Below are 20,659 nucleotides of genomic sequence, written 5' to 3' on the forward strand. Positions count from 1 at the left end.
TGAGCAGTGGTGTGTGAGCGATGAGGCCAGACACACGTGTGGCTGTCTCCCTGCTGTGGAGGGCAGGGCCGAGGGCAGCGTGGCTGGAGCACAATGCTGCAGGTGGTGTGGGACGCGGCCAGGCCCCGTGACCAGCTCCAGTGGGCAGGAGACCACTGCAGGGAGAGCTCCGACGGCAGGATGCAGCGGGGTGTGGGGCACGGAGAGCCAGCACAGTTGGGTGGCGGGAACCCCCCGGGGGCCAGGCGATGCCTGGGCTTCAGGTCCTTCCTGGCCTGGTACCCAGACTCCCCAAGGCAGGGAGAGGTGGCTCATGTGGACTGCACGTTGGCTGAGTGCCTGTCACGCCCCGGCTGGTTAGTCTCTGACCTCAAGTGTGCCTGCCGCTTAAGCAGCGAGGAGGGACGGCCGTGAGGAAGCGCCATGTGGGGGCACATGTGTTCCAGGAGGATAGGGGAGTGGAGGGTGAAGTAGCTTCCAAGGGGACGAAGGGCAAGTAGTGGGACGCTCTGGAGGGCCGCCCGCTGGTCTCTGCGTTGGCGCAGAGGTGGTTCTGGGCACCTCTTCTCCAGTTTCTTACACATAAAAAAGGACCGATTTCCATTTCTGTCTTCTATAACATCCTTTAAGGAAAGCAGTGTGTAGTAGCAGGGTAGGGGTCCCCAGGCGCAGGTGGCGTGGTGGCGGCCTTCAGGTGGGAGGCAGGGCAGAGATGGGGCCCAGCATGGTTTGGTAGCTGGGGAGGTGCAGGAGCCAGAGGCGGCAGAGAGCCTCACGTGAGAGTGGGCAGCCTGGCCTTACAGTCCCGCCCCTGCAGCTGTGGGCACCCTGCTGCCCTCTAGTGCTGCCCTCCAGCCATGTTATCAGCCCCACGGGTTTTCTCAGGAAGTGACTTCTTGAGGAATGTTGTTAGAAAAGACACACATCCTGGACTTCTCCGGACTCTCTTGTTCTTCCCGTTTAGACCCGGGTTCCAACTTCCCAGCTGCAGGCCCAAGGGCAGATGCAAACACAGACACCGCAGCCAGCTCAGGTGGCCTTGGCGAAGCCTCCGGTGGTGTCTGTCCCAGCAGCCGTGGTCTCTTCGCCGGGCGTCACGACTTTGCCCATGAACGTCGCGGGCATCAGCGTGGCAATTGGGCAGCCACAGAAAGCAGCAGGTGCCTGCCTTGCAGCCCTCCCCTCTGCTGGACACTGTGTGCAGTGAGCCTTTGCTGGCCGAGATGGCCGCAGCCCTGCCCTGCCCTGCCCCTGGAGCCCTTTGAACACAGGCCATGTTGTGGATGCAGTTTCCTCAGAGCGTTTCTGGTCTGCTGGGTCCTCAGTCTAACTGAACACCCGTGGTCTGAAGTGTGAATGGGACCTAGGCATGCAGAGGCATCTGAGTGTCTGGGGCTGGCTGGCTGTCACAGCTGCAGGCTCGCCGTTTCCTGCAGGGACAGTCAGTCTGAGCAGACCAGGGTGAGTGGGGCCCTGGCCCCAACCGACTCACAGGCCACATTGTCTTGCAGGACAGACCGTCGTGGCCCAGCCCGTGCATGTGCAACAGCTGCTGAAGCTCAAGCAACAGGCCGTGCAACAGCAGAAGGCCATTCAGCCGCAGGTCGCACAGAGCCAGGGTGCTGTCCCACAGAAGGTACGGCCTGCCTTTGAGGAGAGCCCCAGAGAGCACGCAGCTCCCAGGGGCATCAGCAGGCGGTCTCACCACCACTGCCTCTGAGGAAACATGCTGTGTAGTATTGGTCTGAGGACGCAGCCTGGAAGGGACCTGGGGGACTTGTGAGGATGGGTGGCCCTGAGCCAGCATGCTGGCCAGCTGTGCAGCCGTATGAAGCCATGTGACTGAGGACCCTGAAGGGCTTGCTGTTGGTGCTCTCCTGGCTCCTGGGGAGGATGTTTCAGGGAGGAGCCTGGGGGCAGAAGTGGTAGCTGAGGGAAGTTCACAGGGCACCTGGAACTTCATTGGTGGCCCTCGTGCATGGCGAGGGCAGTGCCGCTGTGTCCCTAGCTTGTAGGTGCCTCTGCTGGCGCGAGCCACGGGCCTGGTGTGTGCTGTTCTCTGAGCAGAAGCGTGGGCACAAGGCCTCAGCAGAGCTGGGCTAGACCGAGTTCTGCAGGCATCTGGGGCTGATCCCAAACAGCCCATTTTTAGGAGGATGAGGAGGACTTGCCCAGAGTGGCAGAGCTGGTGAAAGGAGGCAGGTCAGCTCTGACCACAGGGGCTGCAGCTGGGCTAGGGGCGCTGAGGCCTGCTGTGAGGCAGGGGGCAGAAGACAAGGCAGAGCTGTCCCTGGAGCCTCGGGCAGTGAGCACAGAGTCCAAGAGGAGGGGCTTGCAGGAAATAGGATCTGCAGGGGCACAGGTGGCTGGACAGGTGTCTTCCTGCGTGGCACTAGGCATAGCTGTCATTATAGGGCAGGGTGTGTCCCAGATCAAGGCCGGTTGCTTATTCTTGCTTTCCTGCAGTGTTCTGTCTCCTGGGGCACAGGTTGGAGAAAAGCATGGTGCTCAGAGCCACCTTCCCAGTCTCAGGAAAAGGACAGCTGTGCAGCCGGCAGAGGTGGCCTCCCTGGGTACCCAGAGCAGCCGGCTGGCTGGTATGCAGTCTCAGGCCTGGCTCCCACTGGAAGGAGACAGACCACAGGCTGCACCTCCAGAGTGGCTTATGTTCTCTTGGTAGAGAGAACTGGAAATGAGAATCACTGTGCGCAGATCGGGCACACGGGTCGTCACCTCTTGTACTAAATGCTTTCGGGTTGTCTGCTGGATTCTTAAATTAGCCTTGAGAAACTGGTCAAGTTCAGTTACCCACACAAGGGCGTCCACACACCGGGTCCTGTGGAGGTTGGCAGGTGACTCCCAGCCTGGCTGCAAGGAGGGCAGGCCTCCATTTCAGTCCAGGGACTGCAGGAGCAGGGGCCAGTGGCATTGTGGGCTTTGTCTGGGAGTGTGCTGTGAAGGCCAGGGTCCTACAGGGAAGGTACAGCAGGGTCTGAGTAGCCAGCACTGGTCCAGGGTCTGATCCAGGTCATCTGTTCCCTCCAGCTGGCAGCGCAGCAGATGGCCACTCAGGGCCCACAACAGAAGGTCACCTACGCTGCCCAGCCGGCCCTTAAGACCCAGTTTCTGACCACACCCATCTCCCAGGCCCAGAAGCTGGCTGGGACGCAGCAGGTGCAGACCCAGATTCAGGTGAGCAGGGCACAGAGGGTGTGGTGGGCTCTGGGGTTGCTGGGCAGGTGCAGGCCAGCTGTGTTACAGGAGTCTCTGGAGGGAGGTCTGGGCTCCTCGTAGGCAGTGCACAGTGGGCCCCTGGGCCTGCAGGTGGCGGTGGGTGGGTGGGTGCCTCCTGGGGTCAGCCTTGCCATCGCTCAGCCCTCTTGGCAGTGGTCTCCTCCCCGTGAGGCCTGTTGTTGGCTGGTCTGTCTTGCATGCTGGACATCAGCCCGCAGTTGCTGAGCCACACAGACTGTCCTGCACAGCATGCTCAGTTCAGGTCCTCACACTGGACTGCACGGCCTCCCCCTTCCTGGCCAGCACTGAAGACGCTGCCCAGAGGACATGGAGCTCTCTCTTTCCTCCACCCTCGTGGTTTGCTCTCTTGCTTTGGTCTTTAGTCCTCTTTTCACACGTGATACCACAGAAGAAAGGGCTGGCTTAATTCCCGTGAGATGCCACTGCTTATTGAGCGGTCCCAGCCGTGCCTGGACCTGTGGTGCCCTCACGCGAGCCGTGTGGGTCTGCCTGCACTCCAGATGGGCCGTGCCTCCCGGCCCTGAAGGCATGGTCCACAGCCTTGGCTGTTCTTGGAGCTTTGCCCTTCCCTTGTGGTCTCAGCCATCCAGCAGGTCCATCACTGCCCAGCCCCTGCTGCAGCTTTGTGGAGTCCTGTTCGCTCTGAGATGCAGGCTGATGTCTGCACACCCAAGCTTCAGGTTCTCCAGTGGAGAGGCCGCTCACTGCCCACATCTTCTGAAATGCTTTTGTCATATTTCCTCCTGGCTCTCGCAGAGGCCTTGCAGCTGTGTCAGGTGATGGAGCCATACTTTCTGGTGTGGCTGCCTTTTTTTGGTACCAGGGATTGAACTTGGGGGCCCTCAGCCACTGAGCCACACCCAGCCTGTTTTGTACTTTAGAGACAGGCTCTCACTGAGTTGCTTAGCGCCTCATTTTGCTGAAGCTGGCTTTGAACTCACCATCCTCTGCCTCCCGAGCTGCTGGGGTCACAGGCGTGTGTCTGCTTTTTAAGTTTCATCTTCATACATTTTTGTACAAAAGAATTTTTTTTCTTTCTGGTTTTTTAATTGTTTTTTGTTACATGAAGGAAAATTCTGTTCTTTTCTGGTTTGCTAGGACTTTCTGCACCTTTTACCCTGGGTTCCTGTCCGTATCTCCCTGTCCCCTCCTGGGTGCCTCCAAAGACTCCGGGCTTAGGGGCTTGCTGTGCAGGTGCAAGGGTGTCCGCCAGGTCTGCCCCAGCTGCTGCCCAGCTCCAGACTCTGGGTCCTGGCTGCACTGGGCAGTTGCATGGCGAGGTCTGACCCCAGGCTGCGCGGGGCTACGTGTTTGGTTAGACTTTCCTTTTACACCTTCCTGCTTCTACTCGCAGCCATCCTGCATCTTCCTCTTGGTGCTGCAGATGGATTCGGGGAACAGCGTGCAGCCGAGGGGGTGCTGCCGTTGTCCAGGCCTCGCAGGCAGGCAGGCCCTGGCTCTCAGGCGCCTGTCCCTTCTGTTGGAACTTGTCTGCTGCTCTTCCTTCCCCACCTCTCCCTCATTTGGCCTTACCTTTTCTTGTTTTGTTTTTGCCCCTCTATTCGTCTGAAAGTTTCAGGCTGGTGACATTCTCGTAGAGCTCCTAGGTGGTCACCTGAGATCCCACATGCTCCCATGCCATCAGTGACCCTGCCCTGTGCTCCAGCAGCAGCCCCTGCACACTGCGCTCCACCTGCACTCGACGCTGTGCCTGAGGTGCCTCTCCTCCACTGGAGGGTGCCCTTGGACTTCTCTTTAGTGTTAGGAAATGCCTACTTTTCTCCTGCTCCCAGAAGGGGATTTGCTTAATACAGAATTCCAGGCTGGCACTGATTTTCCTGGCACACTTGCCCTGGCATCAGGCAGCTGCTCTGGTCATGTGTGCACACACCACCCTGTTCCTCTGAAACATGTGCGGAGCTTCCCGCCTGGACTGGGCTCTCCCGGGCCGTGCTGGTCTGGATGCTGCTTCTGCCCGTGTCCCCTTCCAGTCTCCCAGCCTCTGCTCTGTCCTGTGGCCTCCTGCGTTCTGAGTGGTGTCTCCCACTCTGCTCGGCTACTGGGTTTTCTGTGGTCAGGTCTAATCTGCTCTTCAGCTTGTCGGAGTTTCACTTGGTTGTTTCTCACGTTCAGAACCCCACGTCTGCGTGGTGTCGTGGTCCCTGTCCTCAGGCTGCACTGTGAGAGCCCTGCTGAGACCAGGCGGCATCTGGCTTGAGTTGCTGCCTTGGGTGCCACATGGCTTTAGAGTCATTTTTTTCCTTGCCAACTTTTTTCAAAGTCTGTGGGGCTTCTTTGTGGCCTGTCACCTCTGCTGGGCTCCTGTGGGCGCATCAGGACCTTCCCCTGGCTGTGGCGCCAGGTGTGTGTGTCTCGGGTAGCACCTAGGAGCACACCTGGGACGCGCTGTCTTGCGTCCTCGGTCTCAGTGGCCGGGTAAGAGCTGAGAGGGAGCAGGCACTGTGCTGCTGCCTGCAGTCCTAGGGCTCGGGAGGCTGAGGCAGGAGGGTGGCAAGCTCCAGGCCAGCCTCAGCCACTGAGCCAGACCTAAGGATGCAGGGGTGGGTACTGCTTGGTGGTAGAGTACTGGCTTCAATCCCAGGACAAACAGCACCAAGACAGAGGAGAGGGAGGAAGTGTCCGTGCACGTGTTCTGAACTCTGTGTCAGCCTCTTCTGTTTTGTCAAAAGGTCGCCAAACTCCCTCAGGTGGTGCAGCAGCAGGCACCCGTGGCCAGCATCCAGCAGGTCGCCTCCGCCGCTCAGCAGGTAGGACTGCAGACGCAGGCCGCCTGACCCTGGCGTCTGAGGTGCTGGGATCTGTGGCTTCTCCCTGAGGAAGCAGAGTGCTGATGACTAGGGGCTGACTGCCCAGCATAGTGCTCCGGCCTGCTTCTCGCAGGGCGTCCTGCACAGCATGGGCTGCACTGTGCTCAGGACGGGGCTCTGCAGCGTCCTAGGCTCCCTGGTCCCACAAGAGGAGTCTGCATCCCACAATGTCTGGGGGAAGTCCTGGTGTCCCCTGGCTGACATGGACCTGGGGCTGTCCTGCTGCTCTCTTTCAAGGGGGCCAGCATGCCCAGTTTAAAGCAGTATTTACATTTCAGGGTGGTTCAAGCTGCAGGCAGCCAGGCCCCGCCCTTGCCTTTCCTCCCTGAGACTGGGGAGGCCCTGTTTCCACCTGCTCCTGCTCTGCCAGAGAGCACAGGGGCCTGCCCTGGGCTTGGCTGTCCTGCTGGGTGGCGTGTGCACTCTGCTGACAGTGCTTTCTGGTTCTCGGCACAGGCCTCTCCACAGACTGTGACGCTCACGCAGGCCACAGCGGCAGGGCAGCAGGTGCAGATGATCCCCGCGGTGACTGCCACGGCCCAGGTGGTACAGCAGAAGCTCATGCAGCAGCAGGTGGTGACCACGGCCTCGGCGCCACTCCAGACCCCAGGAGGCCCGAGCCCAGCACAGGTGCCAGCCAGCTCAGACAGCCCGAGCCAGCAGCCCAAGCTGCAGATGAGGGTCCCAGCCGTGAGGCTGAAGACGCCCACCAAGCCCCCCTGCCAGTAGGCCACCAGCAGGGTCACCTGCAGGGCATGTGCTCGACAGTCGTGTTCAGGGAGCGTCCTCACAAGCACCCCTCCTGCCACGCAGCTGGCTGAAGAGCAGTGGCAGCGATGATTCCTGGTGTCTCGCCTCTCATGTCCTCCAGAGCAATAGTACTTGTTTTGAAAGCCACTCAGCCTGGTTGTTGGTGTCTGGTACTTTGCACGTCCAAGGAGTTGGGGGCCTGTGTGGTGTCAGCGGCTGGCGCCTGTCTTGGCACTGCCACTGCGGCCTGGCTCACCCGCTCAGCTGGAACGCGCCTGTGGTCCGCGGGAGGGAAGAAGGGCTCTGGAGTCCATGCTCCAGGTGGGCTTTGCACTCCAATCTCCCCTGGTGAGTGTGAGTGGGATGACTCTGAGGGGGCAGCCACCATGACCCAACTTCCGCTCAGAGTGGCAGTGTGGCCTCCCCATCCTGTCCCCATGCTGCTGGCTCCCATTTGAAGGGGCTCTGACCGTCCCCCGCTGTGGACAGAGTTCACGTCTGGACTTGGTGCTCCTGACAGCTCGGGCAGCTGTGCGACGCGAGCTGGCCTGGTCTGGTCTGGGGCATCCTTTCCTGTGAGAGCCCCTCCGTGCCTCGGGGTTCCTCATCGTCTTGAGGTCCGTCTGCCAGCAGGCCTGCTGTAGCTCCGCCAGGCTCTGGAGGGGCCCTGCACTGAGGGGGGCATTCCGTGGGGCAGGTGCCCCTCAGGGCCTGAGGGGCTGGTGAGGGCTCCACACCTGGGTCTGCCACAGCAGGAGCACAGGCCCTCTGTGACCTTGGATCTGCCTGTGTCACGACATCTGGCCCTGCAGTGGCCTTTGCCACCAGTGTGGCACATGCAGAGCTCCCATGTGCAGTTGTGTCTGGACCACCCACCACTGTGTGTGTCTGGTGCCCACCTGGGGGCCGAATGGTGAGCACTGATGAGGAACCTGGAAGGGAGTCAGCACCACGCACTAGAGAAGCAGGGCTTGAGTGTCCAGCTCACCGGACGCTTCGGACCCAGCGCTGGGGCCCGCGTGCTCATCAGCAGGCCTGGCATCGGCCAGGTGTGTCTGGCCAGCAGTGCGCCCTCGCAGGCACCATGCTCCCTGGCTCCTCACTCCTGACCCTGCAGGACTGCGAAGGTCTGGCTGCGCTGGTCTTCCTTGTCCTTCCTGCTGTGCTGTGGCCTCTCTTCAGACCTGACTGCCCAGCATAGTGCTCCATCCATCTGCGGCCCCGGGGAGAGCATGGGCCCCCTCAGAGCTGCTGAGAGAGCAGGCCTGGGATCTGGGGTGCATTGTGGACCCTGCTGCTGCTCAGTGTCAGCCTCTTGTCTCTGGCGGGCCTCCACAGTGAGCCTGGCCACAACATGTAGTCAGAGGTGACTTTCTTGCCACCCCATCAATGGCATCGGCTGCCCCACCAGCTGTAGGCCTAGTGCTTGGGGGGACGCCGTGCCTCCTGTGCTCGGCTGTGGCCCTCCCTCTGTGGGGGGGGGGGGGGGCTTCTCCGTGCCAGTTGTGATTCAGAGTTCAGAAGGCAGAGCGTGCAGCTCGCAGCCTAGACTGCCACTCCACCTGGCCCCTGGAGGATGGACCTAATCAAGAGTCGCCGGGTCACTCTGATGAGGTTGGGCTTCCCTGGCTGCTGGCCCTACAGGCATGTGTGCTGACTGGCAGCAGGTAGAACAAGACAAACTGTAAATACTTTGTTAACACAAGCATTTGTACTTGAAGAGTAGGACCTTAGAGGGCATGGATGTCCTGCCAGACAGACGGCATAATAAAGTGACCTTTTTATATGTTTCTGTCTTGGTTTTCGTAGAAGAGCAGTGTTTAAATTAAAGTCAGATGTTGGCTGTGTTTTTCACAGCACAAAGTGGCTGCTGTGGGTACCAGTGTGTGCCAGTTCCTCCTGAGACATGGCGCCTGGCAGTGGGCACTTGGCCCTCTTGCGCTCGGGGCCTTGCTGATGGTCCCTCTAGCCAGCGCCCCGTGGCTGCTGTCTCTCCTCTTGCTCTTGGACTTTTTTCCTTTTCTTAGAGAGAAAAGCTTTCAAGTTTTAATAAAAAGCAGGCAGGAAGCCGAGGGGCAGTCCTGGTGCCCTTCCTTCAGCGCAGGAACAGGCGCCCTGCCTTGCAGACCCTGCTCCAGGGCACACCCTCCCAGGCAGGAAGGGGCACAGGCTCTGTGCACCAGGAGCTGCGGGCCAGCGGCAGCCCAGCAGGTCCTGCACCCAGCTATCGGGCTGGCCTTCCAAGGTAATGGCCCTGTCCCCTACCTGAGCACCTGTGTAGCTCCATGCCTCACCAGCCATGTGCCATGAGCCTCCAACTCCTCCCCAGACCCCTCTGCCCTCTCTAGACGGTCAAGTCCCTTGTCATAGTTGTCAACGGAAAAGAGCTCTGTGGAGGGTGCCAGTCCCTGGTCAGGTTCTGTTCATGTGGCCTGGAGCTAAGCTGCGCACGGGGTGGGGCTGGGGCCACAGGCTCGGGAGGGCAGCACCTCAGCCCTGCAGCCAGCATGCTGGCAGCTTCTGCTCAGATGTCACCGGATTGTAAGCCTCTCTCTGGGCTGTGCCCTAGGCCTATACTGAGAGGGCGGCTCTCCAGCCTCCACCAGGAGCCCCTCCCTCCCCTGTTTTGGCTGCCCCTGCTGCCCTGGTATGAGGGTGGCCAGGGAAGCTTTTCTCAGCACAGATCTGAGAAGGTGCCCCCTGCCAAGGACTGGGCTGCTGCCATGGAGGATCCTGCAGACAGACTGGTTTGTCACCTGCCTGATGCCCCACCTCTATGCCTCCTGCCCTCCACCCCATGGCCTTCTATCTCAACTGCTTTTGGAAGACCCCTCACCATACCCATCAAACTCCCAGCTTCCTCAGCCTACACTGCTTGCAAGTGCTGTTGGCCTGGCCTGCAGGTGAGGTGGGTCTGTCTCCCTGGGCAGCAGGGCTCCCTGGAAAGGACCCCCACCTTTTTTTACCCCCAGGACTGAGGGTTGAACCCAGGGGTGCTGTACCACTGAGCTACACGCCAGCCCTTTGATATTTTAAGACAGTCTCAGTAAGTTCCCCTGACAGGCCTTGAACTTGTCAGCCTCCTGAGCAGCTGGCCTCACAGGTGTGGCCACCACAACACCAGCTGTCCATTTGCATTTTAATCATCTACTAGAAGTAGAAAGCCAACGTCTGGCCTCAAGGAACTCGGTCCTGGTGGTAAGCACAAGGAAGTGAAGGGCAGGTACTGGCCAAGGAAGGTGTGGCATGGACGTGCTATGTTGGGGGAGTCAGGCAGCAGGGATTTTCTGGATGACTGGGGAAGAGGAGTGTTGAAAGCACAGGAACAGCAAGTGCATGCAGGTGGTAGGACAAGTATAGCCCACCTGGGAGGCAGGGCCTGGTCAGAGGATGGCAGGAGTCCTTCCCAAGCCCAGGGCCCTGGGTGGCCTGCCTCCTGTGCAGACTGCTCTTCCGGTGTGCCCCACCAGGCAGAGGGTCAGGAGTTCCCAGGGGGGGAACACCATCTTGGCGGCACTGGAGCCCTGGGCAGGGTACTCCAGGCCCTGCACTGTCACTCATACCACATCGTGTTTTCTTAAAATGAATCAATTAGTAGCTGTTTTTTAAAAATTTATTATCATGAATTTCTAAAAGGCTTCTCATAAACAGAGGTGCTTCTGAATCTCCTATCCCACTCACAGGACCCCACTGCTTTGGGTCTGCCCTGGGCCGGGTGGTGGCCAAGCATCAATCAGCATGAGGCTCAGGTTTCCTGGCCGGGCTGCCTCCCATCTGGTCACACAGCAGGGCTGCCCAGGAGGTGGGACGCTGATGTCAGAAGCATGACATCTGGCATTGTCTGAGGGGACCCCAGCCCTCAGGCAAGCACACCACAGGTTCCAGCAGCACCACAGGGCTCGAGACCAGCTTGCCCCAGGCCATGGTACACAGCCTTGGGCAGGGGTCCCAACCTGGCAGACCCACTGAGCTCCGGGCTGCCCAGCACAGGAGCCATGGGGGAGAGGGCTGTGTCACCACTGCTGCTTCAGGAACCCGGGGTGGTCAGGAACAGAGATGCACCCAGCAGCCTAGGCCACCTTCTGTTTCTGCTCCTCCTGTGGGAGAGAGAAGGGGGCTTGAAGTGAGCACTCCCAGCCCCCTGGACCCTCAGAGAACGGGAGCTTGCTCAGCAAGCATCACCGCTGGCCTTGGGCCAGGAGCTCAAGGGCCAGGTGTCAGGCCCCTGCTTCTGGCTCTTGTCCACACTACTCTAGAATGAGGCTGACTTGCAGGACCGCTGGCCCCGGTAGACCTCACCTTGATGGTCTTCTCCAGCTGGGACAAGGCTTCCTCGTACTGAGGAACCATCGGCTGCAGCAGGTCACTGGGGATCTCGTGCCTCGATAGCTCAGGTGCCCCAGCTTCGGCCAGCATCTGGAGGAACCGCCTCTCCTACAGGGAAGGGGCCTTGTGTGGGAGGGTCTCAACCCGCCCCAGAACCCTCTGCAGCAACAGCCTCCCCAGTTTCCCACAGAGACGCACCACCTCACCTGCACCTTGAGGAGCAGTGTGAAGGCCTGTCCAGTTCTCCCAGCTCGAGCCGTCCTCCCCACCCTAAAATCACACAGATGTACGACGGGAACAGTGGCTTCTCCCTGGTCACCCCCCACCCGTCCCACACCCAGGAGCTCACAAGCCTGGAAGCCCAAGTGGCCACTGCTGCCAGCCCTCACCGGTGCACGTAGGTCCTCAGGTACTGGGGGGCATCGTAGTTGATCACCAGCTCCACACCCTGCACATCGATGCCACGGGCAGTGGCATCAGTGCTGATGAGGCTGAAAGCACACAGCCCTATGGTCCTGCCCAGCAGCAATAGGGACCCCCAGCCTGAAACCCAGCTGAGCCAGAAGCAGGGACGCCTACAACCATGACCTCCGCACTAAAGGGAAATCCCAGGCCTTTTCAGAAATGTACCCCAGACTCAGGAGCACAGTTTCCAGGAAGAAGCACCCTTCAGTAGGCCCAGGGTGACAGCTGGGGCAAGCACCCCAACTCCACAGGCAGCCCCCTCCCTGTACTCACAGCTGGATCTTGCCCTGTTCAAAGTGCTTCAAGATTTTCCTCCTCTGGCCAGGCCCATAGCGGGAGGAAAACTCGGCCACATTCACACCCCCAAAAGCTTGCGCCAGTAGGAAGAGCCTATGCAGAGAGGAAGCTGCAGGCCAGGGCCGGGCCCGGGGCCCAGCTCACCAGCCGCACACGCCCGCCCTGCTCACCTGTGAGAGTGCTCTCGGGTGTTGGTGAAGCACAGGGCCCTGGAGACGCTCGTCCTGAGGACCAAGTGCAGGACGGCCAGTGGCTTGGAGCTGAGGCTGCAGGGCACGTAGTGGTGCTGCGGAAGACGGCAGGTGGGCAGAAGCCCTGGGCCTGGCACCACCCACCCCTCTTACCCCCTCACTTACCGTGAGCCCCACAGGAAAGGTGTATTTCCCCCCCGAGTCCCCGTCTGTCTCCACATCCCTGTCTTGGGGGCCCCTGTGCGTCAGCCCCGTGGAGAAGAGCCGGGGCTGGTAGAGGCCGAGCCGCTGCAACTTCTCAGGGTTCTGGGTCAAGGTAGCTGAGAATAGCAGCTTCTGCAAAGGCATCTGGGGATGGCAGGTGCTGGAAAGAAGAGGGTGTCAGTAGGACAGGTTCCTCACAGGTCCCAGTGCACAGAGAACACCATCGGGGAGTATGTGGCCTTCCCTCAGCATGCAAGTGTGGAGGAAAGGGGTCAGCCCCAGCACAACAGGATACCTGGCGGCGGTCACTGCTTGGGGCTGCCTTCTCTGAAGTAGGGCACAGGGGTCTGCAGGGCCCTCACTGTGGAAGGCTGCGGCTACCACCCGTGGCAGCCAAGACTGGTGCATGCTGTCTATCATGCGGTCAGCCTCGTCAACTACCTGCAGGCAAAACCACGTTGGCTGTCAGAAATTCCTTGCCAGGTCCATCCTCAGCAAGGAGTCCGGGCCTCCCAGCAGGCAGCCTACCAAAAAACGGAGCTGCTGAAGGCTAAATCCTGGGGTCTGGTCAATGTGGTCCACCAGGCGGCCAGGTGTGGCCACCACGATGTCAGCCAGGCAGCGGTAACCGTCTGTTCTACAAACAAGAGTGGCTCACAAGGGAAGCACCATGCAGGGCCTTCTGATGGCAAGCACAGACCACCTTGTGCACATAGCATTGACCCCCACCCAACAAGGGTGGGCAGAGCAGAGACCCCCAGAGAGCCCCACTACCCACAGAACCTACGTCTTTTGGACAAGGCTCTCCTGTTCTTTAGCCAAAGACTTCTGTCCAGTAACCAGGGCAACCCGCAGAGGTGTGGCGTCTGTGTAGACGTTGAACACTTTGCTCACCTACAGGAGAGGTCTGCCATTGGCCTGGGGACAAGCTGGCCCTCCAGGACATTGCCAAGGACTCTGGCTGAGCACCACACACCCAGCAGGTCAGCTCAGGCTGGATGCACAGGCTTACAGGTATGGGGGTCTATGTACCTGCTGGGCCAGCTCCTTGGTGGGCAACACCACCAGTGCACGCACTTGGCAGACCACTCGGTGCATCAGGGCCTGCAGGGAGGATGGGCTGCCTGTCAGCAGAGCTGGCTCCCTGCCATCCACCCCTGACCAGAAAGCAAGGCAAAGTGACACCCACCTGCACCACAGGAATGACAAAGGCCAATGTCTTCCCACTGCCCGTTGGGGCAGAAACACAGAGGTCACTGGGTTGGTAGCCACCTCTGCTCACCAGGAACCCACTGGCCACACTCTCCAGGAGGGCAGGAATCACAGCTGCCTGGACTGGACAGGGAGTGCATCAAGTTGACTCTTCTAGAGCACCTCTGCTCAAAGACAGCAACAGGCCAGGAGGAACCACAAGCCCCATGCCCACACACACCAGAGGGGATCTCACAGGTGGGGTGCTGTGAGGGGTGCCCCAGCCCCGTCTGCTGGCCCAGGGAAGGGCACCTGGAAAGTAAGCCGAGATGCCATGTGCACGCAGCTGCTTCTGCAGGTCAGGATGCACCTCGGGGATGTTCTCGATGGGAACAAGATCCTCAGTGACATTCTTCCTGACAAAGCTTGGCTTAGCCAGCCATGCTGGCAGGAAAGGCTGGACCTACCCCAAATGCAATAAAGACCACAATTTACCAGAGCCCTCTGGACCCACAAGGTAGAAACCTTTTGACCCGTCTCATCTCTTCCCCAGCCGCCACCAGCCACTGTCCCGGCTGCCTTCAAACACGAAAGTGGGTTCCAGCAGACCCGCCTCTGGCCACAACCACCTGACTCCATCCGCGGCTGCGCCGAGGGCCCCTCTACCAGAACTCGCGTCCTTCCCGCCTAAGGGCCAGCGCGGGCCTCTCCCCAGCAGCTCTGCACGTCCCCACCGGACTTCTCACCACCGCTCCCGGCTCCGGCAGGGGCACGGGGCGCGCGGAACCGCCGCCGGCGCCCTCGGCTGCTCACCTTTGGCGTCTTCCTCCTCGCGAAGCCCCCCAGCACCGGGCCGGGGGCCGGGCACCCAGCCTCCTGCTCCGGAGACTCGGAGAGCGCACTGCGCTGTTCTGGCGCCGCCTCGCTGGTCCCTGCGCCGCACACTCGCCAGTCAGCCCCGCCGCCGGCCCGGGAGCGAGGCCCCGCGCCCCTCGCGCCCACCACCGGCGCACCTGCGTCCTCGCTCTCGTCCGCGCCCTCGCCCAGCTCTCGGCGCCGCTTCGTCAGCCGCGCGTCCGGACTCCCGCTCGCCCGCCGCCGCCGCCGGGGCCGCCGCCGCCGCCGCCTGCCGGCCGCCTCCGCACACCGTGCGTCCGCCTGGACGGGCGCGGGCTCCCGCTGCTGCTGCTGCCGCTCGCGGGCTCGGCACTGCAGGCGCTCGAGCAGCACGCGGGCCCGGCCGCCCGCCCCGGCCTCCGCCGCCCAGGCCTCCGCCGCCCCGGGGCCCGGGTACCGCGCTACGTGGAACAGCGCCATCGCCCCAGCCACCTCTTCTCGGCGCGCGGCGGTGACGTCACGAGGGCGCCGCGGGCGCACCGGCGGAACGTCACGGGCGCGTCGGGTGTCGTCACCAGCGCGCCGGCGCCGGCTCTGTTCCCCGCGCGGCCGGCAAAGCATGGAGATGGAAGGGGAGGCCGAGCGCGGGCGGCCCTGCGATCCCCGCCGCGCGCTAGGCCGCCTGGTGCAGGCGGTGCTGTCCAGCCGCGGCGAGGCCAACGCCGTGTTTGACGTCCTGGCCGCACTGCAGGTGGCGGGCGCTGCGGGGCGACGGAGGGCCGGGCCGGGCCGGGCCGGGCCGGGCCGGGGTGGCGGAGGCCGGGGCGGGCGGAGGGCCGGGGCGGCCGAGCGCCAGCGGCGCGGCTCACCCGGGCGCGGCCCACCTCCCCCGCAGTCCGAGGACCAGGAGGAAGTCCAGGAAGCAGTCCGCGCGTGCAGCCGACTTTTTGGGGCTTTGCTGGAGCGGAGTGAGCTGTACGTGGGCCAGCTGCCCTCTGAGGGCACGGTCATGGCAGGTGAGCGACCAGGCCTCGGCTCCAGCATGGATCGGAGGGAGGCCTCGTCATGTGGGATGAGACCCCTAGCCTGTCACAGGGCGTGCACTTTTCGCGGAGGAGGCCCCCGGCCAGCTTGAGGATTCTCTTGGTGATTGCTCGGGGAGAAAGATGCCCCTGGCGAGGTCTGACTGGACGCGGCTAAGGAGTGACGTCCATACCCGGCTGTGTAGTTCGATGCCAGCCATCAGTTGCAATTGGGGCTGAGTCACAATATTTGGGGCAGCCACGTTTTGGGGCCAAGTGAGGGGAAGAGATAGTGCCGTCCCCCTGGGATCCTGGTTGGGGCAGTGCTAGAGGTGACCTTCTTCCCCCCTTTGCAGAAACCAGAAGATGGCTGGTCCTTGCTTGGGTCTGGGGGCCCTAGTGGCTGTTTTCACCAGTAGTGATAGAGGGCATGGGAGGGTGGGGCTGTGCCAGGGCTGCAGTATGACACCCTAACCCTCCCTGCAGGGTCCCAGGGAGCAATGCGCAAGTACAAGGTGTGGATGAGACACCGCTATTGCAGCTGCTGCAATCGCCTGGGGGAGCTCTTGGCCCACCCTGCCTTCCAGGTCAAGGTGAGGCTCTGTCTCAGGGTTTGCTTTCTCTGTCTGTTTCCTGCACTCGACCCAGCCTTCTAGGCTCTCCATCCATAAAGCAGGGGTCCTGGGCTGTGGATGTGGAGTTCTCTTTCCAGGCTGTCTCCGTGAGGTTGCTTTCTAACCAGATGCAGTTCTGCTGTTCCTGTCCCCTCACATGTGCCTGTTTCATAGTGTCTGGCCCCAAGGGTGCTGCGTGTGTAGTTCTGGTTTTAGAGCTGGGCCCTGCTCTGCATCTGGCCTCTTACTCTTGAGTTTCCGCTTAGGTTGTGAGGTTTACTGTGGCACCCTCCTTTCCAGATGCCAGGATGCGGACCTGGCCTGTGTGTGCCCCCCTGCCCAGACCTCGCCAGGAACTCTGTACCTACTTATCTTAATGAAGTCATATCACCTGCCTTGTGGGTGGGTGTGGAGGTCCAGAACCATGGCTGGCAATGAGCAGAGCAAGACGAGGCGGGGTCACCTTTCCCTCGTACCTCCTGGCAGCCCTAGCCCTAGGGGCTGGTGTAAGCTCTGCCTCCCATGCTTCCCAGGAGTTGGCCCTTGGGACACTTATGAAGTTTGTACAGCTGGAAGGAACACATCCCCTGGAGCAGCCCAAGTGGGAAGGCCATTACCTGTTCCCTCGCACACTTTTCAGGGTGAGTAGCTGGTGGGTCCAGGGGCCCCCAGGAGTGGGCTACCTGAGCAGGTGACTGTGGGATGGGAGGTTTGATATTCCTGCCTCATTCTACATTGTGGGGTTAGTGAGACTCCTGAGCATCCCTTGGCTATGGAGAGGAGTTTGGTGTGGCATGGGGCTTGGTGAGGCTGAAGTATCCTGTCTGGTGGGACTGGGACTGGGTGGGGGCAGAGGCGTCACCCTGCCTGTTTCCCCCAGGCAGTGGTGAGAGGCCTGGTCTCACCTGCAGAGGACCACAGCCTGCTCCTCTCCCAGTTCCGGGAGTACCTGGAGTTTGATGACATTCGCTACCATACAATGCAGGCTGCCTCAGATGCCGTGGCTCAGGTCACCAACCAGCAGCCTGAGGTGAGTGGCTGGGTCTGATCTGCCTGTGTCCTAGTGCCTCCTGGGGTTGGGGCAGGGAGGATGTGGTACCTGATGCTCAGGCCAGATCTCTGCAGCCGTCCGTCATCTTCTGGAACAATGCTTTTACTCTGCTCAGCGCCGTGAGCCTGCCTTGCCAGGAGCACGATCTTTCCAACTTCTACGTGAAGCATGCAGGTGAGTGTCCAAGGCAGCAGGAGCACCAGGGCACAGACCCTGGTGGGAGGGCCAGCAGAGCAGGGCCTTTTGCCTGTGTGCTGAATGGTCTGGGCCTTGTCCTTTTTGCAGAGCTGTCAGACAAGTGGAAGGTCACTCATTTGAGGGTAAGATATTTTGGTGGTGTGGACAGTCTTCCCTGATAGTACTTCCTGGCTATAGGCAGTGCATGCGTGTGCCTCACACTGTCCCCTGAGCCATCTCCGCCTGTCACCTTGTGGCTGGCTTTAGCCCTCAAGTCTTTCTTTTCTTCACACTGTGAGGAACATGCTTATCTTTCTTGTGCTGACATTTTCTCCCCAGCAGATTTGAGCCCTGGTGCTACAAAACCCATTCTGGGGTTCTCAAGTTCAAGGATTTGGGAGGTTCCCAACTGAATGTGGGTGGGAAAAGGGCAGGGGGCTGGCTGCAGCCTGGGGTGCTGGCAAGAAGGCAGAGGGCTGGCTACAGGCTGGGGGGCAGGCGGGAGGGCAGGGGATGGCTGCAGGCTGGGGGGCAGGCGGGAGGTCAGGGGATGGCTGCAGGCTGGGGGGCAGGCGGGAGGGCAGGGGATGGCTGCAGGCTGGGGGGCAGGTGGCAGGGTACGTGTGCAGCCTGGTCCCGTTGCAGGAGCACAGGAGAGCATTCCAGGCCATGTGGCTCAGCTTCCTTAAGCACAAGGTAGGGCCTGGTAGGGTGGGGTGCCCTCATTGTGATGGGGGTGGGCTGGCTGCACCTGACCTGCATTGCTGCCCCAGCTGCCCCTCAGCCTCTACAAGAAGGTGCTCCTGGTGATGCACGATTCCATCCTCCCCTACCTGGCCCAGCCCACCCTCATGATCGACTTCCTCACCAGTGCCTGTGATGTGGGTGAGTGGTCCTGCTTAGCAGTGGGGTCTGAATTTGGGGTGTGCTGGTCGTGAAAGTCCAGTCACTCCTGGCTCATCTTTTCATGTTGCCTCAGGCAGTGGCCAGCAGTTGGGTAGCCTCTAACTGTGCAGCTGCTGGGTTCCTGCTGCAAGCCAGGACAGGCGGGGTGGGAAGCTGCCTGGTTGCAGCACCCCCTAAATGGGTGAGAGGTTCACCTCTCTGTCTTTTGCAGGGGGTGCCATCAGCCTTTTGGCCTTGAATGGACTTTTTATCCTGATTCACAAGCACAATTTGTAAGTAGCAGTCTGGGGGATTAGACCTTCCCCTTGCTTTCAGGCTTAATGTACCTCCTTGCTGACATGTCTCTCCTTGAGGGTCAGGATAGTGGAGGGAGGTGCCTGCCCAGGGATGCCCACGGATGGAGGGGCTGAAACCATGATTCCCTGGAGATCTAGCTCACTCCTGTTGTGGCCCCGTGTCCCCCAGGGAATACCCCGACTTCTACCGGAAGCTCTACGGCCTCCTGGACCCGTCTGTCTTCCATGTCAAGTACCGAGCCCGCTTCTTCCACTTGGCTGACCTCTTCCTGTCGTCCTCGTGAGTGTCCAGAAGCACTGGCCTGGCCTCAGAGCAGCCTTGCCCTACGTAGCTCTGGTGCTACCTCCTGGGGCAGGGAGGGGCAGGTGGCTGGCCCTGGTGGCTCATGCCCCACTCCCCGCCCAGCCATCTCCCTGCGTACCTGGTGGCTGCCTTCGCCAAGCGCCTAGCCCGCCTTGCCCTGACGGCACCCCCGGAGGCCCTGCTCATGGTCCTGCCCTTCATCTGCAACCTGCTGCGCAGGCACCCTGCCTGCCGTGTGCTGGTGCACCGCCCACAAAGCCCTGGTGAGTTAGGTTAGGGCGGCCTCAGGGATGTCAGGGAGGACCCTTTCCCATGCCTACTGCCCCAGAGAGCCCAGACAGCCTCAAATCCTGGATCTCATTCCTAGAGATGGACAGTGATCCCTATGACCCTGAGGAGGAGGACCCGGCCAAGAGCCGAGCCCTGGAGAGCTGCCTCTGGGAGCTGCAGGTGGGTGCCTGGGCCTTGGAGGACACTGTGTGGCCTTGTGCCCCGTCACCTGGGTTGCTTGGGGAGCCTGTTCCCTCAGGCTGCTGCTCTGTCCCTGATGAGAGCTGTACTGTGACAGCCTTGGGTCCTCCCTTGCTCAGGGCTCTGCAGGCCTGAGCGCTCAACACTCCTATTCATGTGGGGCTGGCCCCACAAAGGCCCTGGATGGGGAGCACACATGTGGGGTGCTGAAGCTGTGGTGTCAGTGACAGCCACGTGCCCTTCCTAGACTCTCCAGCAGCACTACCACCCTGAGGTGTCCAGAGCCGCCAGCATCATCAATCAGGTGCTGTCTGTCTCAGAAGTCAGCATTGCGCCCCTCCTGGAGCTCTCTGCCTATGAGGTGAGGAGGGTTGTGGGACCCCCAAGCACAAGCCCTGTGCTGGTTTCTGTTCTTACAGGGCTTTGAGCAGGACCTGACGAAGCCAGAGTAGGAGTGGGGGGCCCAGGGACCACCGAGCATGAGCCCAGGCCTACTTTCTGTCCTTACAGGTCTTTGAGCAGGACCTCAAGAGGAAGGGGCCCGAGCCAGTGCCCCTGGAATTCATCCCAGCTCAAGGCCTGCTGGGCCGGCGGGACGACCTCTGTGCCCAGTTCTTCACACTTAGCTGACCCTGGCTGCCATCTGCTCCCATGCCAATAAATAATTTTGTAGGAGAGAGTATCTAGGCAGAGTGGGCCCTGCCAGGTAGGAGGGGGCAGCCTGGTGGGGGTGCCGAGGGGCCTCCAGGCAACCGGTAGTACGGGTGAGCTGTGTACACCCCACAGGGGGCAGGTGCCTGTGCCTCCCACTGCATAAGACCAGGCAGGGCCAGCAGTTTCTTTGTGGCCTGGTGAGTCATGACTGGAGGATCATGTGTACATATCTGCGGTCAGTGTTCCTCTTCGCACTCAGAGGATGCCGGGGTGTTCTGTTGTCTTTGTTTTTTTTTTTTTTTTTTGGTCCTGAGGATTGAATCCAGGGGTTCACTCTCACTGAGCCACATTCCCAGCCCCTTTTTAATTTTTATTTTAAGACAGGGTCCCTCTAAGTTGACCAGCTGGCCTTGAACTTGCCATCCTCCTATCTCAGCCTCCCAAGTTGCTGGGATCATAGGCATGGCCACTGTACGCAGGTCAGAGGATGCTTTTTTCCTGGGAGCCACCGGCATTGCAGGGACACAGCAGAGTTCCAGGGGCATGTGTCTGCACCCCACTCCCCACCTGAGGCTAGCCTGTTCCTCCAGGTGGCTGGAAGTCAGCATTCTCACGTACCAGGACTCACTTACACCAGAGGAGTCTAGTTGTCCATTGAGGACAGCAGCCTCAGGTTTTCTCTTGAAGATTCAATTTTCTTGACAGGTGCAGTGGCACATGCCTATGATCCTCTGTAGCTCAGGAGGCTGAGGCAGGAGGATCCAAGTTCAAGACAAGCCTCAGCAACTTACCAAGGCCCTAAGCAATTTAACAAGAGCCT

At 60.8% G+C, this 20,659-nt stretch overlaps 3 protein-coding genes across 17 annotated transcripts in view; 2 read left to right on the top strand and 1 right to left on the bottom strand.

The window, feature by feature from the left end:
- Nucleotides 1-8,621, top strand: part of EP400 (E1A binding protein p400) — a 99,640-nt gene extending 91,019 nt beyond the window's left edge. For 12 of the 13 annotated variants that reach the window (XM_081285536.1, XM_081285527.1, XM_081285534.1 and 9 more), the window contains 5 exons: nt 965-1,160; nt 1,512-1,636; nt 3,046-3,192; nt 5,946-6,023; nt 6,540-8,621. In XM_081285536.1, the coding sequence (XP_081141662.1) occupies nt 965-1,160; nt 1,512-1,636; nt 3,046-3,192; nt 5,946-6,023; nt 6,540-6,812 (819 nt within the window). In that variant the 3' untranslated portion in view covers nt 6,813-8,621. The remainder of the gene's footprint in view (nt 1-964; nt 1,161-1,511; nt 1,637-3,045; nt 3,193-5,945; nt 6,024-6,539) is intronic. The other variant, XM_081285535.1, reaches the window with a different exon arrangement.
- Nucleotides 8,622-10,448: 1,827 nt separating this feature from the next.
- Nucleotides 10,449-14,844, bottom strand: DDX51 (DEAD-box helicase 51). 3 transcript variants are annotated; one of them, XM_081287372.1, is made up of 14 exons: nt 14,321-14,844; nt 13,820-13,970; nt 13,506-13,651; nt 13,349-13,420; nt 13,104-13,210; nt 12,845-12,953; nt 12,612-12,757; nt 12,278-12,476; nt 12,092-12,207; nt 11,898-12,014; nt 11,549-11,650; nt 11,366-11,429; nt 11,133-11,267; nt 10,449-10,930 (listed from the first exon to the last, which is right to left on the bottom strand). In XM_081287372.1, the coding sequence occupies exons 1-14, from the start codon at nt 14,822-14,824 to the stop codon at nt 10,904-10,906; spliced, it is 1,995 nt and encodes a 664-aa protein (XP_081143498.1). In that variant the 5' UTR covers nt 14,825-14,844; the 3' UTR covers nt 10,449-10,903. The 3 variants fall into 3 exon arrangements, 2 of the variants coding, with proteins under 2 accessions (XP_081143498.1, XP_081143499.1); XM_081287373.1 differs by having other exon boundaries at nt 13,506-13,646; nt 13,764-13,970; XR_014021182.1 differs by lacking the exon at nt 10,449-10,930 and having other exon boundaries at nt 11,193-11,267; nt 11,509-11,650; nt 13,506-13,646; nt 13,764-13,970.
- A 64-nt stretch (nt 14,845-14,908) lies between these two features.
- On the top strand, nt 14,909-19,860 carry NOC4L (nucleolar complex associated 4 homolog). The gene is made up of 15 exons (XM_081288085.1): nt 14,909-15,095; nt 15,240-15,360; nt 15,853-15,959; nt 16,514-16,621; nt 16,861-17,010; nt 17,106-17,205; nt 17,317-17,351; nt 17,854-17,904; nt 17,982-18,093; nt 18,326-18,386; nt 18,580-18,690; nt 18,817-18,977; nt 19,082-19,164; nt 19,433-19,546; nt 19,696-19,860. Exons 1-15 carry the CDS (start codon nt 14,964-14,966, stop codon nt 19,813-19,815), a joined length of 1,566 nt encoding a protein of 521 aa, XP_081144211.1. The 5' UTR covers nt 14,909-14,963; the 3' UTR covers nt 19,816-19,860.
- The last annotated feature ends 799 nt before the right edge of the window (nt 19,861-20,659 follow it).

The sequence above is a fragment of the Spermophilus citellus genome, assembly GCF_964194105.1.
Source record: "Spermophilus citellus genome assembly, chromosome: 3".
Taxonomy (NCBI): Eukaryota; Metazoa; Chordata; class Mammalia; order Rodentia; family Sciuridae; genus Spermophilus; species Spermophilus citellus.